The sequence below is a fragment of the Neomonachus schauinslandi genome, chromosome 4 (assembly GCF_002201575.2).
Source record: "Neomonachus schauinslandi chromosome 4, ASM220157v2, whole genome shotgun sequence".
Taxonomy (NCBI): domain Eukaryota; kingdom Metazoa; phylum Chordata; class Mammalia; order Carnivora; family Phocidae; genus Neomonachus; species Neomonachus schauinslandi.
Window position 1 is genome coordinate 15334497 of NC_058406.1, and position 15737 is coordinate 15350233.

The 15737-nt window shown below is 58.1% G+C and overlaps 1 protein-coding gene across 3 annotated transcripts in view; it reads left to right on the top strand.

The window, feature by feature from the left end:
- ALPL (alkaline phosphatase, biomineralization associated) overlaps positions 1-15012 on the top strand; it is a 52671-nt gene extending 37659 nt beyond the window's left edge. For 2 of the 3 annotated variants that reach the window (XM_044913895.1, XM_021683529.2), the window contains exons 3-12: positions 380-499; positions 840-955; positions 2095-2269; positions 3052-3227; positions 6358-6501; positions 8380-8449; positions 10504-10638; positions 12516-12707; positions 13216-13335; positions 14010-15012. In XM_044913895.1, the coding sequence (XP_044769830.1) occupies positions 380-499; positions 840-955; positions 2095-2269; positions 3052-3227; positions 6358-6501; positions 8380-8449; positions 10504-10638; positions 12516-12707; positions 13216-13335; positions 14010-14275 (1514 nt within the window). In that variant the 3' untranslated portion in view covers positions 14276-15012. Of the gene's footprint in view, positions 1-379; positions 500-839; positions 956-2094; positions 2270-3051; positions 3228-6357; positions 6502-8379; positions 8450-10503; positions 10639-12515; positions 12708-13215; positions 13336-14009 lie in introns of those variants that run through there. The other variant, XM_021683530.2, reaches the window with a different exon arrangement.
- The last annotated feature ends 725 nt before the right edge of the window (positions 15013-15737 follow it).

The window sequence follows — 15737 nt, forward strand, 5'->3', positions numbered from 1 at the left end:
GATACCTCTGGGGACTCCTGCAGGTGAAAGTAGTTTGTTCTCTTGAACAGATTAAACATTACCCTCGTAATTGTGCTTGCACAATTCATTTGCTGCCTTAGCAGAATGTCTCTGTACGGGGTGGAAAGAAACAGCGTGGGCTCCGGGGAGTGGAGCCAGAGCTGTGTGGCCCTGGACACATTGGTTGGTGTCTCTGAGCTGTGGACTGGCCCAGGTCTACAGACCACACAATGGCTGGCGGACGCAGACAGCCCGGCTCCCTCCCCCAAGTCCAGGCAGCCCTGCCCTCAGGCACAAGAAGTTGGGGTATCCATAATGTCTGGGGAGGGGAAGCTGCCCCCCACCCCTGCCAGAAAACTCTGCCTCTCTGTCTCTACAGAGAAAGAGAAAGACCCCAAGTACTGGAGAGACCAAGCTCAGCAGACCCTGAAATATGCCCTCAGGCTTCAGAAGCTCAACACCAATGTGGCTAAGAATGTCATCATGTTCCTGGGAGATGGTGAGGCCTGGGGGTCCCCGAGAACATGGCTGGGTGGCGGCACCTAGGTAGGGGCTCAGGGAGCCAGGCTGTGGTGGAGAGGGCTGTGTTGAAGAGGCTGGGGCCCGGTGGGGGGAGCATGTTTAAGGGGTTGGGGGGCCAGGCTGTGGACCCAACAGGTCTGTGTGCTCTGCCAGGCAGTCCCTGAGGGTCTGGGGAGGGGAGGGAGAAAGGGGCCACAGAACCGTGCTCTGGTGCCCACGCCCCACCCAGCCTTGGCCCCAAACTAGAGAAGTATAGGTGCCCAAGATGAAGAGGCGGGGAGCCCGAGAGACTGAGGCTCCCCTTTCCCCTGCTGCAGGGATGGGTGTCTCCACCGTGACGGCTGCCCGCATCCTCAAGGGTCAGCTCCACCACAACCCCGGGGAGGAGACCAGGCTGGAGATGGACAAGTTCCCTTACGTGGCCCTCTCCAAGGTGAGTTCCGGCCGCCCCGGGCCTAAGCCTCCCACCTCTCAGCTTGGCCACACCGAGGAAGGGCAGGGGAGTCGGGCCTGCGGGTGAGGCGGTCAGCCCTCCTGGGGTCTCCGCGGCCCCACCGTGAAAGGAGGATAGCAACAGCTGCTCACCAAGACTTGATCTTGAGGGTCTTAGTCGTCGATTTAAAAATCGATTGATGTATAACCGGCACAGAGGAAAGCGCACGTGCCCCAGCGGGCGGCTTGAGTTTTCACAGACTGCAACTGTCTGTGTAGCCGGCGTCCAGGCTAAGTGACGGCAGCCGGCAGGCCCCCAGCTCTCCCCCAGCCCCTTGTCCCCCTGACCCCCCTGGCTTCCAACACCACCGAGGAGCTGTTCTGCTTTTGTCCTTGCTGTCCGCGGAACCCCCCCGCCCCCCCGGCGTGTGTGCTTCTGCGCTGGCCCTGCTGCGTTCATTCCCTCCCCAGGCGCCGCCAGGTGGTAGATTAGTGGGGGTAGCTCTTGTGCTGGGGTCCCTGCTGGGGTCCCTGCTGGGGCCGTTATGTACTGAACATCCTCTGGACACTCTGGGTTGGGCCCAGGGCTCACTTCTGGGAGAACGGCAGTGGCTGGGATTTTTTTCTGTGGCTCACAGGCTGGTGGGGAAGGAAGACAGGCAAATAGTTTTAGGATCTCAACTAGAGGTCTGAATGGGGGAGGGAGGGGGGCCTTTTTCCCATTCTAGATCCTGCTGCCCCCTCACTTTTCCTCCCTTTTTCCCCGCCTCCCCCCGTCACTTTTTCAAGGACCCCCCCCTTCTCTAGGACTCACCTGCCTCCCCCACCCCCTTGCTGGCTCCCACAGCCCCAGACCCAGAGAGAGGCCTGAGTGACCCGGCCCCCACCCCCCTGCATGTTGGAGGGCTGCCCTCGCCCCTTCCCGCTGCCCTGGCCACCAGGGCACAGGGAGTGGGGGCAGGACACAGTGGCTAGCTGATACTGTGGCTCTGGGGGGCCCTCAGGAGGTAGCGGGGCTTCGCCAAGGCCACAGGAGGCCTCTCTGTCTCCGTCATGCCCGTCCTCAGGGCGTGAGTGGGGGTGAGGTGGAGGCCACCAGCAAGGCCTGGCCGATGCCTGACGCCCCTTCCCCACCCGCAGACGTACAACACCAACGCTCAGGTCCCTGACAGCGCGGGTACTGCGACTGCCTACTTGTGTGGGGTGAAGGCCAACGAGGGCACCGTGGGGGTGAGCGCAGCGACCCAGCGCACCCAGTGCAACACGACTCAGGGGAACGAGGTCACCTCCATCCTGCGCTGGGCCAAGGACGCTGGTGAGTGGGGGTAGTGGCAGGGAGTGGGGCCCGGCTCTGTGTCCTGTCTGGGCCTCAGTCTGCCCCCACTGGATAATGGGGAGAGGCAGAGAAAGATGCTCTCCAGGGCTTTTCCAGCTCTAGTGGCTGGGAGCCTGGGGGATGTTCGTGGAATCCCTTCCATGCCCGGGAAGGCTAGTGGCTTAGGGGGTTACTCAGATGTGGGTTCCAGTCCTGGCTCATTTCCCTGAGTCTCTTTATTTGACAATAAAATGGGCATGAAAACATGGCCCCCTTATCCGTATGGTGTGAGGAAGGTAAAGAACGTAGCCTGGTGCTGGCCCCGTGGGAGATCAGTATCTGCTTCTCCCTTCCTCCCTGGAAGTGGGGGCCCTGGCTGGTGTCCTGGGAACTTTGGGGTCAGGGTATGAGGTCAACTGACAAGGTGCCAGAGCCACACCACCTGAGAGCCCTTAGGAGGGCCCCTGTGTTCTTGTAGGGCACCCGGAGGGCTTCCTGTTGGGGGGGGGGTTCTGCAGGGTACGTGATGGAGGGGAGGACCCCGGCCCAGGGGCTCACAGCTCAAGGGCCATCAAGGAGGGGAGGGCCACAGAGGTAAAGGGAGCTGTGCTGCCGTGATCTTCAGAAGCCACCGTCCCCCCCACCAACCCCTGCAGGACTGGTGGGGAGACTGAGGCCCAGGCGGTCAGTGGAATGGATGGGAGGCCAGTCTTTAGTCAGGAGAGGGAAGGAGAAGACAGCTTGGACAGCCCCATCCCCAATCGTCCTCTCCCACATGCCAGGGAAGTCTGTGGGCATTGTGACCACCACGAGAGTGAACCACGCCACCCCCAGTGCTGCCTACGCCCACTCTGCTGACCGGGATTGGTACTCAGACAACGAGATGCCCCCGGAGGCCGTGAGCCAGGGCTGCAAGGACATTGCCTACCAGCTCATGCACAACGTCAGGGACATCGAGGCGAGTGTGGGGGTGCAGGCTGCTCAGGGACGGGCGGGCTTGTGAGGCGGGGCCTCTGGTGGGCCTCAGGCCTCTGCCGGCTCAGGAGAAGCGGCCCGGCCTGGCTCCCCACACACCTGGGAGGCTCCCAGCCCATTAGGGGATTTGCGGTTGGGGCAGGGAGCATTGGAGGCTTTCTCCGCGGTGGGGCTGAGGGGTAAGCCCTGATGTGGCTGCCACCACACCCCAAGAATCAGGCGCCCAGGGATTATTCTGTAAGTTGGGATCTGGCGCTGCACCATCAGCCCTGCCCGCCAGCACGGGGAGGTAGGGGTGACCCTGTGGCCATCTGAGGGGAGCACCTGCCCTGCACCTGCCCACAGGCACAGACAGGCCCGTGTCCCGTGCGCCCGACCAGGAAGCCCGGAGAGGCAGTGGTGTGGGCAGTGGTTAGCACGAGTGCCCATGTTGGAACCTCCAGGCTTCCGGTCCTTGCCCTGCCGCGTGCTAGCTGTGTGACCTTGGGTCGGTTAACCTCTGTAGCTTCCCTTTGACAGCCCGTTTGTGACATGTGCCTCCCTCGTCAGCCCACTGCAAGATCCAAATAAAATAAGCCCTTGGAGTTTAGTAAGGCCTGGCGCCTAGTGGGTTCGCAGAAGGTGGTGGCATTCGGTGCAAGCCACACAGGCCGGCCCCAAATCCCAGCTTCGGCACACAGGCCGTCTCGTGTGCGCAGGCGCAAACACACAGCCCAGATACTGTTCCCTTCCCTACTCTGTTCTTAACTGAGGCCCTCCAGCTTGCTCCTTTTTTAGGCTCTTGTTGCCCACTTCTGGGGTCTGGCGAGGGGGCAAGGGGATTTTAGCTCCCTGAAACTAAAATGGGGGTTCAGTGAGGCTCAGAGAAAGCCCCAGGTCCCACCTACCCCTCACCTGTTCCTACCACCACCAGACAAACGGACTGGCTCCCGGACCCTCTGTCCCCCATGTACCACCCCAATTCCCAAGGCCCCTCTCCCCACCCATGACTTCCCTTTTCTAAGCAGTGGACTGAGCACCCCCTTTCAGGACAAACAGTCCCGGCAGCCCCTCCTAGTGAGCATGTATCTGAGGCCAGGCCTCTGTCCTGACTTTGCCTCCACCTGATGAACATCCTGGGGCAAGTTGCTTCCTCTTCCTGAGCCTCAGTTTCCCCACCTGTGCAACAAGAATAGAGAGCCCCACCTGCCCCCTCCCAGGGCTGCTGGAGGCCGAGATGAGGTCATGGATGTGAGAACATTTGTTGTACAAGTGCAGGGTGTAATTATGGGGCCGCTTCTCGGGGAGATGTGCCAGGAACAGCCTGAGAGGGGGACAGGAGCTTAGGGAAGACTTCTTCGTGGGGCGAGGGTGGACTGGGGTGCTCGGGTCACTGGGGGTTGAGCTGGGGCATGAGTGAGGGGGTGGACTGGGGTGAACACTGCCCCCCTTCCCCTCTCCTCTCCCGCTTTGCCCTCCCGTCCGCTCCTGCATCTCCACCACCCCAAAGCCCCCCAGCCCCCAGGCTGCACATGAAACACAACTCCTAGTGTCCGCCCTGAAAATAAATATCTTTTGCTAAAAAAAAAAAAAAGAAAAAGGAAAGAAAGAAAGAAAGACACAAACCCAAACCCCAAAGCCAAACAGCAAGTCTGTTATTTGGGAGTTTAATGAGCGTGTGAAGTCCCTGCTGGGGCTGGAAATGATGAGGCTCCAGGCAAGAAGATTGGGGGCTTCATTTTCCATCTGAAAATGCCAAGGGGTCAGGTTCTGTGGGAACGGGGGTGGCAAGCCGGGGGCCGGTGACCCGGGGTCCCCTCTCCTTCGTCTCACAGCCTGCCCCACCCCCAGAGCTCCTGGCTGGGGCCAGCGGGGAGGAACTCGCCTCTTTGGAAGTACTCTGATATCCGCTACTTCGGCCAGTGAGAACGGCTTCGGCCGGGGCCGCCTGCGGGTGTCCGGACCGCGTTGGAATACTGCATTACTGCATTTCCTTCTGCGGCCATCCTGACCATTTGACAGATAAGGAAACGGAGGCTCAGAGAGGTGAAGTGACAGGCCCTCGGCCTGTAAGTGACAGAGTCGGAGTCAAAAACCCCAAGTCTGACTTCCAAGCCCGTGCCCTTTCCAGTTCCCCATGACCCAGGCTGGCCCCGGGCGCCTTCCCCACCCCCCCATCCGCCTGGACTCCGGGGTTCTCAGGAGGGAGTGAAGCGGAAGGCAGGGCAGGGAGCATAGGAAATGTCAGGCCTGGGGCGGTGGATCTGAGGCCAGCCATAGCTGGGCTCTGCTCTCCCAAGGTGTCCAGGGGCGGCGGCCTGGCCTGGCGCCCGCGGTGACAGAAGGACACCGGTGTGGCGGTCACTGCAGGTGGTGGCTGTTATGCTCTTGGCCCCATTTTAAAAATAGTCAGGACTTCAAACATGGACTCCCAAGGAAAACAAACAGTCCCACGTCCGTCCGCCCACGCACGCCAGCCGTGGTGAGTAAAATTAGCCTGGCGGGGACTACACAGATGTGAACGCTGGCCACTGTTTGCCCCGGCTCCCGGCCGGGCTGTCCCGAGACCTCCCTGGCAGAGGCTCTGGCCTGTGGCGTGCTGCTTCCCACTGGGGACAGGAGGCTCTGCAGATGGACCAGGGCCCCCGTGCTGGGGTCCGGGAAGCCCCGGGTTCGAATCCTGACTAAGGCCATGTGGCCTTAGGGGGAAAAGAAATCACATGTCTGCTCCCATTTCTTTAGTTGGAAAATGGGGACACAGGTTCCCTGGCAGCCTTGGTACTGAAGTTGATTAAGATGATGTATCTGAAGTGTTTAGTGACTGACACGCTGTGAGCGCTCTGTAGATGGTGTTATTCTTACACGAGTGGGAACAGAGTCAGGCTTCTGGAAAGCCAGGTAGGAGAAGTTACCAGTATTTCACCCAGAAGCCCCAAACCACGGTCCTAATATATTCACGATTTCATCTCCCCAAGTGGAAAAGCAGAGGCTTGGGGTGGGCGGTGTGGACCGAAACCAAGACTCTCAGAGCTGGAGAAGCGTCCACACTTGGGGACGCTTATGCCCAGCGCCTCCGGGAGCCCAGCTCTTGAGGCTTGGAACCCTGGGGTACTGATGGCTTCTGTCCCCTGTAGGTGATCATGGGGGGAGGCCGGAAGTACATGTTCCCCAAGAATAGCACCGACGTGGAGTATGAGATGGACGAGAAGTCCAGGGGCACGAGGCTGGACAGCCTGAACCTCATCGACATCTGGAAGAGCTTCAAACCGAGACACAAGGTAACCCATTCAGGGGCCAGGAGGCTACAGGGCTGGCTTGTGGTGGGAGGGGCTGGGCGACCCCTCTCTGAATCTCAGTTTGTTTCCTCCTTTGTGGGGAGGGGGTCGTAATTCTTACCTCGATGGAACCAAATGGTCTAACAGATACATGAATGGCACATAGTAGGTGATCAGTCAGTTCTTCCCTTCAGGGGCGGGCACCCAGGGGAGCTAGGCAGTGAGGAGGGTGGGCCACAGAATCACCTGCATGGACATTCAGGCCACTTGAGCCCCTACTGTGTGCAGGGCCCCTCACTGGGCATGAATTCCAAAGGATGAATCAGATGGTCAAGGGATTGTGGATCACTCTGTGCTTGGATGGCAAGAAGCCCAGGAGCTACGGGAACCCGGAGGGGACAGACCGCAAGCGGGGGCTGACAAGCCCTGAGGAGGAGGAGGGGTGGAGGTGGCAGGGAGGGGAGTGTGCGAGCCCTCCGTGGTGACTTGGTTTGGCCCCCGCGAGGGCACGTGCAGGGGAAGGAAGCCTGGCGCGCTGGACGGGCCTGAGTATTGGCTCCCCGGGGTGGCTCTGGCAGCCGCTGAGCCTGGGGCAGATGGGGTCTGGAAATGACTGTGGTCAGGACTGAAGACAGTGGGGAACAGCCTGGGAGCCACTTTGATGTCACTCTGGGGTTGGGTTTCTGAGGGTTCCAGGACTGGCCCCCGGGGGGAGCCTTGTGGGATGGAGCTGGGCCAAAAGCACGGTGGGGGCAGGGGCCTGAGGGGCCGCCACAGGATGGATGAGGGTGGGACTGCGCTGCTTTGAACCCTTTCCATTCGTCTGAGTCAGCCCCGGCCAGGCCAGAGCCCCTTCCTGGCCCAAGCCCGAGAGACATTGCTTCTCCCAGCCTCAGTTTCTCTACGTGGAACATGGGGCCAGGGTTTAACCCTTCTAGCCTGGGTAGGTGCTTAACCCTGGAGCTCAGTGTAGACTCCAAGAGGGAGAGATTGGACCCTTCTAGAGTCAGACTCCCCTTCACTGCTGAGTGGCTCTGTCATCTGTGTCTCAGGATCCTTGTCTGCAAAATGGGCATAACAGTACTTCCCTCGTAGGGCTGATGTGAGAACCGAATGAGGTAACACAGGAGAACCAGCTCAGCGAAGCAGGACAGGGGAGCCCCACTTCCTCAGCCTTCTCGCCCTCCTTTCCATAACAGCCCCCGAGACTCCAGAACCACAGATCCCGATGTCATTGCCCAAAGAAAGGCAGTTTTCCTCATCCTCATTGCCCTGAGGATGCACAGCTGATTCTTGGCCATGCCATGACCCCCAGCCCAGCGCTGAGTGGTGCCATCTCCAGATAAGTCGGCCAGCTTCTTCCTGTGGCCTCTGTCCTGGGGAAGCCACACTTCCTTTATCACCCTCTCCAGTGGGGTCACTGGGGCAGAGTAGGGCTTTACTTCCTCCTTGGCTCTCCACAGCTTCCATAACACCCCCAGCCCGTGCCTCTTGATGGGCACTCCATAGCTGGGGACCCATAGCTTCCTCTTCTTGGCTCCATGATCCCTCCCTGCTGTTTGAAACTCTCCTTCCTGACCCCAGGCTGATCACTGGCTTCTTGTCCTCCAGTGCCCCATGAGGACATCACCTCCACTAGGAGGCCCTCCCCGATGCTGCCTCTGGGCTCACAGCGCCCCCCAGCCCTCCATTCTCATTCTCCTGCATTAGAATTGTGGAATTGCCTGTTCATCATTTCTTAAAGGCAGATGGTAGATCCTCAGGGAGGGATTAGTAAATGGCTGAAGGAAACAAATATATTCCCTAGACCCTGAGAGCAGCTGGGGTCAGTCCTCCCAACCCCCCAGCCCCCACGTGGCTAACACAGGCCCTTCTTCCTAGCACTCGCACTATGTCTGGAACCGTACCGAACTCCTGACCCTCGACCCCTACACTGTGGACTACCTCTTGGGTAAGTGGGGGTGTGGGGAGTGGAGTGGAGGACACCCAGCTGGGTGCCCTGGGGCTGGGACTGTGAGTCCAGCACCTAAGGGGCCAAGGCCCTGGCCTTCCCCCTACTTAGGGGCCTTGCTCTGAGGTTCTAGGGCCTGGGAGAGGTGAGGAAGGGGTTTGGGTTCATAGAATTGGGCCTGAAATCTGCTGCTTGTGGAGAGCAAATGGTTCCACTGAGCACAAAGGGGAACAGAAGCTCAGGTTGGGGAAGAGACTGCGGTGTGCCACTCGGCCCATTAGCATCCTGGCCCAGGTAAATCTGACCCCTGGCTGGGGCGGGAGACCTGGAGCCAGCCCTGCTGTGTGGCCAGGGCAGAAGCCCGCCAGGCTATCTCTGCTGGTCTTGACTAGGGGTTGTCCCCCAGGGAGTGGGGAGCAGGGGAGGGGCCCTGACTCGGTGGAATGAGGCCCTGAGCCCCACCATGCCAACACCTGGGTCCCCTGTCCCACCTGGCGTTGTGCCCAGTGAGTGGTGGCAAAATCTGTAAACCTGTCCCAAGGGGCACAGCCCCTAGGTCCTGGGTGTGTCATTGGAGGTTATGGGCTCAAAGCTGGGCACCTTGGAGGATCCCCCAGACACACGTGCACACACGCACGCGCGCACACACACACACGCACTGCTTGCCTGGGTCACACAGCAAACACCCTGTGCCACCAACAGGCTGTGGAGAGCCGTGCAAGTCCCCATGTGGCACATCTGGCCCACTCGTGGGTCTTAGAGCCAGAGTGCTGGGTTCAGATCCCACTCTACCACCTGTAAGCTGTCCGACCTTGGGCAAGTGATTTCTCCTCTCTGTGCCTCAGTTTTCTCTCCTATAAAGGAGGAGTGATGACTGTTCTGTAAGATGGGGCTAATGACATCAGGGCCATCATGGGTACACATGAGCCAATGCATTGTATGAGTTGTTATCTCCAAATTACCTCCAAACTTAACAGTTTAAAAGAAGAGTAAACCAAAAATAAATAAAAAGTAAAAATAAAACAAGTAAACATTTATTACTTCACACAGTTTCTTGGGGCCAGGAATATCGAGCAGCTTGGCTGGGTCTCCCGTGAGGTTGCAGTCATCTGAAGGCTTGGTCCCTGCCACATGGAGCTCTCCGTAGAGTTGGTGGGGTGTCCTTACAACATGGCAGCTGGCTTCAAGGCTGAAGCCATAATATCTTATGCCCTGGTCTGGAAGTCATATAGCATCATTTCTGCAGTATTCTATTGGACACTCAGGATCATCTTAGCGTAGGAGGGGACACACAAGGGTATAAATTCCAGAAGGCAGGGATTATAGGGCGCCATCTTGGAGGCTGGTGCCTGTGTGCTTCCAAAGCCCCTAGAAGGGCATGTGGCACACGGCATTCTGTCCGTTGGAGCTCTTGTCTGGCTGTGCACACACTCCCGGAAGGGGCAAGGTGTTCTGGATCCAGAACATCTAGGGCAGGAAGCACCAACCTGGTACATGTGGAATCTTGTGACTTGGGCAAGGAATGGATCGATCGTATTTCGTAAGTGAGAAAACCAAGCTCAGGGAACAGAAGGGACAGTGAGCCAAACCTTCTAATACTTCCCTGCACAGGGCACTATGCCTTTCAAGCCTGACCTGTACATGGCAGGTAAGTATACACCCAAGCTGCCCCACTGCGTCCATGGTCCTCTGCCTGGGGGTTGCAGTGCCGTGTCCGGAGCCCTTCAGACTTGGGACTGCACTGATGGATTTAAATCCCGGATCGCCCACTTAGCAGCTGAAGACACCAAGCTACTGAGCACCCATGCCTCAGCCTCCTCTGCAAAATGGACGTGGTGATCCCCTCGCCATAGTGCGGCTGTGAAGGGGGAATGAGGCAGTGCTCGCAAGGTGCTGGGCACAGTTTGGACCCACCTGTGGGCAGCTTCCTCCCTGCTTGCTCTAACCCCAAGTTGTGTGTGGGGAACCTGTTCCCTGAGACAGCCCAGGCTCCTTGGGGAGGGGGCGTCCCCTGGCAGGGTCACAGGAAAACTCACTGTCCGCATCCTCCTCAGGTCTCTTTGAGCCGGGGGACATGCAGTACGAGCTGAACAGGAACAACGTGACTGACCCGTCACTCTCCGAGATGGTGGAGGTAGCCATCAAGATTCTGAGCAAGAACCCCAAAGGCTTCTTCTTGCTGGTGGAAGGTAGGGCCCCAGGCCTGGCTGCAGGGCCACTTCCCTGGGAGCCTCTGGGTATATAGCCCTGGGATCCAGGGATGGGGTGCTCCACCTCTCAAAGACAACCATCCACTATTGGGGAAGACTGGTTATGCATGGTGTTGAAGCTCCCAGCCCAACAAGCTGTTTTCCTTTGAGCATGAGGATAACCTGTCAGACCAACTAGTCCAGGAAGGCTTCCCAGAAGAGGAGGTGGGAACCTTCCTTTTGGGGGTCCCTCCCTAAGGCCCCTCAGCTTCACTCCTCCCAAAAGACAGGTCCAGGGTCATCCTCAGCAGATGCCTATCAATCTGAGGAGCCCTCAGCTGGTTGGTGGGCATCTGCTGTTACCAGGCCCTTATGGGGCCAAAGTCAGATTCATGACCCTGAGATATCCTGGGTCCCTCAGACTGGGAGAGCCAGCCCCTTCAGGAGCTGGCAGTGCTGTATGCCAGCGTTCATGGGGGTTCCTAGCGCTGTTGGGAGGCCCTGGAGTCAGGCCTGGGTTCTTTGCTGGTGCTGTCCGACCTCTGTCTGTACATTTCTATAAAGTGAGGCCAAAAATGGTCTTTGAAGGGTTATTAACATCCATTATGTTCAGAGACATAAAGTACTTGGAACAGGGCCCAGCAGAAAATAAATTTTCCGTGTTTCTATTATTACCATTATTATGATTACACAATAGCTAAGTCAATAACAGTAGGAAGTGTGAGGAAGTGATAAAGTTTCCAGAATCTTCCAGAGTTCTAACAGCCATTGTCTCCCATGGTTCCAGATGTTGCCTCACTGAACTCTCCCTGTACACACACGCATACACACACACACACACATTTGCACACTCTCACCACACACATACACACTCAGGCCCCTCTGCCTTCCAGAGGCCAGCGGCCACCCGCCTGGCTTGGCAGCTTTCTTGCCAAACCCCGGGGTTCCCACTCAAGCATGGCGGTCTCAGCCTGGCCCGAACAGGCCTCTGATGCCAAGGACCCAGCCAGGAGCCAGTGGTGGTGAGCACGGGCTCCCCCGGGAGCAGTCCTCTTTGTGACTGCTCCCAGAACCACAACAAAGGGAGGACCCACCCTGCCAGCCTGCCAGGCCAGCGTGGTGAGGCTCAGGCCAGTGGGAAGGGAGGACGCCCAGGCCCAGGACCCTCAGAATTGGGAGTCTTCACTCAGGCAGCATCCTCCTGTTAGAGACAAAGAGGGGTCACCTCAGGTCATGCAGCCCTTAGCCATGACCTTGAAGCCAGGTACAAAGCCAGGCCTCCTGCACCCACCTAGGAGAGTGGCGCCTCAGCCTTCAAGGCCTTTATGGAGCCCTGCCATGGGCACTGCCCAGGCATGGAGAATGAGAGTTACGCCCAAGTTCAAATCCCAGCCGTCCCACCTTGGGTACATCACTTGTGCACCCGAGGCCTCAGTTGCTCCATCTGTAAATGGGGCTGATTGTGCCCATCTCTGCCCAGGATTGTTGTGAAGGGGAAATGAGACACCAGCTTGTTAGGCCTGGCACCCAGTAGGCACTTAGGCACGCTGGCTCTGTGTCCACCCATTGGAGGTCTCAGACTCCTTCGAGGAGCTGAGGAAGCTGCTCTGAGAGCCATGCGGGGTGGCGGACAGAGCACCAGCTTTTCAGTCGGGTGGATCTGGCTTCGCTCTTTCCGTGCTTGGGCCCTTGGTCCACAGCCTGTCCTCGCTGAGCCGCCGTAAAGGTCAAATGGCGGCATGACGTGCCTGGCGTGGTACTTGGCACGTGGCTGTTCCCCACCAAAGAATGGTTCCTCCAGCAGTAGTGTGGCAGGACCTGGGGGGCGCAGATCTTCCCCTCCCCCTAACCCAAGGCCTTTGCCTTGGTGTCTCAAGGAGGAAGGATTGACCACGGGCATCACGAGGGCAAGGCCAAGCAGGCGCTGCACGAGGTGGTGGAAATGGACCGGGCAATTGGGAAGGCAGGCACCATGACCTCCCTGGAAGACACGCTGACTGTCGTCACTGCGGACCACTCCCATGTCTTCACCTTTGGCGGGTACACCCCCCGTGGCAACTCTATCTTTGGTAGGTGGGCCTCGGTTGGGGTGGGCACCAGGCACTCCCACCGTCTGCCCATCGGGGGGCAGGAGTAGGGTTGGGAGAGCCAGCAAGCTCAGGGCCTGGCATGTGTGGGATTGTGTGAGAATCGGGTAAGAAAGAGAAGGTACTGTTGTGGGGGGTGGGGGGGCACGGTTACAGGATGAGGGGACAGGGTGAAGTGAGTGCTCGGGTGGGTGGATGCGTGGCTACCTGGATGCTGGGTGGATAGAAGAATGAGAGAGGATGGATGCATGGCCTAGGGAGAAGATGGATGGGTGGATGGACCGACGGACAGGTAGACCAACAGGTGGGAGGGATGTGGGCACAGTGAAAACGGAGGGGTAGTTGGTGGGAAATGAGTCAGGTTTGGAAGGTAGCTTCATGGAGTGGTTCAAGGTTCTTCGCAGGGGATCTAGGGATTGCCAAGCTAGGGCCTGGGGACTGTAGTCTTGGCTCTCCAACGTGACTCCTGGGCCGATGCCTTCCTGCGCAGGTCTGGCCCCCATGGTGAGTGACACGGACAAGAAGCCCTTCACTGCCATCCTGTACGGCAACGGGCCTGGCTACAAGGTGGTAGGCGGTGAGCGAGAGAACGTCTCCATGGTGGACTATGGTGAGATTGCCCAAACCCGGGGCAGGGAGGGTGCAGGGCGCCCCGTGGGGATGGGCCTGGGAACATTGTAGGCTCGTGGCCAAGGTCAGGGGGCTCCAAATAGCCAGGACTGGAGTCAGAACATCTCGAGTCAAATCCCCTTCTGCCACTGAGCGGCTCTGTGACCTTGGGCATGCAGTTTTGCCTTTCTCAGCTTCCCTTTCTTCCGTAAAAGAGTTCTACCTCCCAAGGTTGTCTGAAGGACTAAGTGGGTCTGGAGAACTTAACGTGCCCCGCACCTGTTGCTGTTAGACTGTCATTTTTACTGGCTACATAATTCCCCAAAGCCGAGCCTTCTCGGTGTGCTCATCCAGTTCCATATTGTTGACTGTTCATTGGCTCACGATGGCCCCAGTAGGCCTTGGGGGTCTAGCTATGCCACCAATGGTGAGAGGCTCTCCTGGGTTGACTCTTCAGGGATTTTTCTCTTCTGGGGGTCGAGAGGGCAGTCTTCTGTGTCAGAACAGACCCAGCCCCAAATCCTGTGGCCCTTGTATGAAGTGACAGCCCTGCACTGAGCCTCTGTGTCCTCAATAAGAGGAGAGCCTTCGAGCCAGCCTGGAAGGGCAGGGAGAAGCTGCTGCAGAGCCCAGCCCCCTGGCAAGCTCTCAGCAAGTGTTTCTTCTGGCCCGCAGCTCACAACAACTACCAGGCGCAGTCCGCCGTGCCCCTGCGCCATGAGACCCACGGTGGGGAGGACGTAGCGGTCTTTGCCAAGGGGCCCATGGCACACCTGCTGCACGGTGTCCACGAGCAGAACTACATTCCCCACGTGATGGCTTACGCAGCCTGCATCGGGGCCAACCAGGACCACTGTGCCTCGGCCAGCTTGGCAGGTGGCCCTTCTCCAGGCCCCCTGCTCCTCCTGCTGGCCCTGTTCCCCTTGGGCATCCTGTTCTGAGGCCCCAGGGCCCCAGGCACCCACCAGCCTATGACGGATGGCCAGCCTCCCTCTCTCAGCACGGCCCACCGCCTGGGAGCCCACACCTCAAGGGCCAGGTAGGCAGGGACCTTCACAGCCTCTACAGCTGCCAGAAAGAGGACCCAGGAAACCGAAGTCTGCTGCCCACCTCGCTCCTCTCTGGAATCCTCCACTGGGGCCAGACCAGTTCCTGGCCTCTGGCCTCTGCTCCTTCCCTGCTGCCCCTTTGGCCAACAGAGTAGGTTTCTCTGGGCAGGCAGAGGACGCAGACTGCAGAAATTCTCAAAGCATCTTATTTTTCTAGCAAACACATTTCTTCAGACCTGGAGGCCCTGGAGCTTCCATGGAACATTCCGGATCTGATCTTCCCACTCCCCCTCCCCTTTTGGAACCACCAGGCCCCATCGTGCTCATGTCCGTACACCTGCCGGGAGACCCGGTTCTTCTCCACAGGAGGGGGGTTTGCTCACTCATTCCAGAGCCACTGGGGGCTCCCAGGAAGTGAACTGGGACTGGCCATCTGACCCCAGGGCTTCCTGGGCTAGGAAGAGGAGCCTGGACAGGCAGACATTTCTCAGCTCTTAACACACATGCCCACTCCTCTCTGAAGGAACACTCCTGTTTGGAACGGCAAAAAAAAAAATTTTTTTTTCTCTTTTTGGTGTTGGTTAAAAGGGAACACAAAACATTTAAATAAAACTTTCCAAATATTTCTGAGGACAGAACCGAGTCTTTGTGGTCAGTGAGGAAGAGAAAGAAATAAGCTTGGTTTCTCTGGGAGAGAACTGGACTCTGGGCCCAGGAATGCGGGTGGTGAAGGGCCAGGAGGAAGGGGCTGCCTGCTGACCTGGGGGCTTCACCACTCAGTACCTGCGTGACTTTGGACAAATTGCTTTGTATCTCTGTGTCTCCATTTTCTTAACGATAAAACGGGACACAGCCCTGTCCTGGGTTGCTGTGAGAATCCAAGAAGCCTCTGGGCCCTGAAACCCACAGCAAGAAGGCCTCCAAGGGCCCCACGACACCCTTGCCACACAGACAGAGCCACATGCCCTGGCCCAGTGGAACTCATTCATTCATTCAACATATCGATTTGACCTTTGAACAACCAGGTTTGAATTGCATGGGTCCGCTTACTTACAGATTTTTTTGGATAAATACAGTTCTGTAACTGTATTTTCCTTATGATTTCTTTTTTTAATATAATTTTTAAAAAAGATTTTTTTTTATTTATTTGACAGAGAGAGATCACAAGTAGGCAGACAGGCAGGCAGAGGGAGAAGGAGAAGCAGGCTCCCTGCTGAGCACGGAGCCCAATGCGGGGCTCGATCCCAGGACCCTGGGATCATGATCCGAGCCGAAGGCAGACACTTAACCGACTGAGCCACCCAGGCACCCCTTCCTTATGATTTCTAATAACATTTTCATTCCTCTAGCTGAC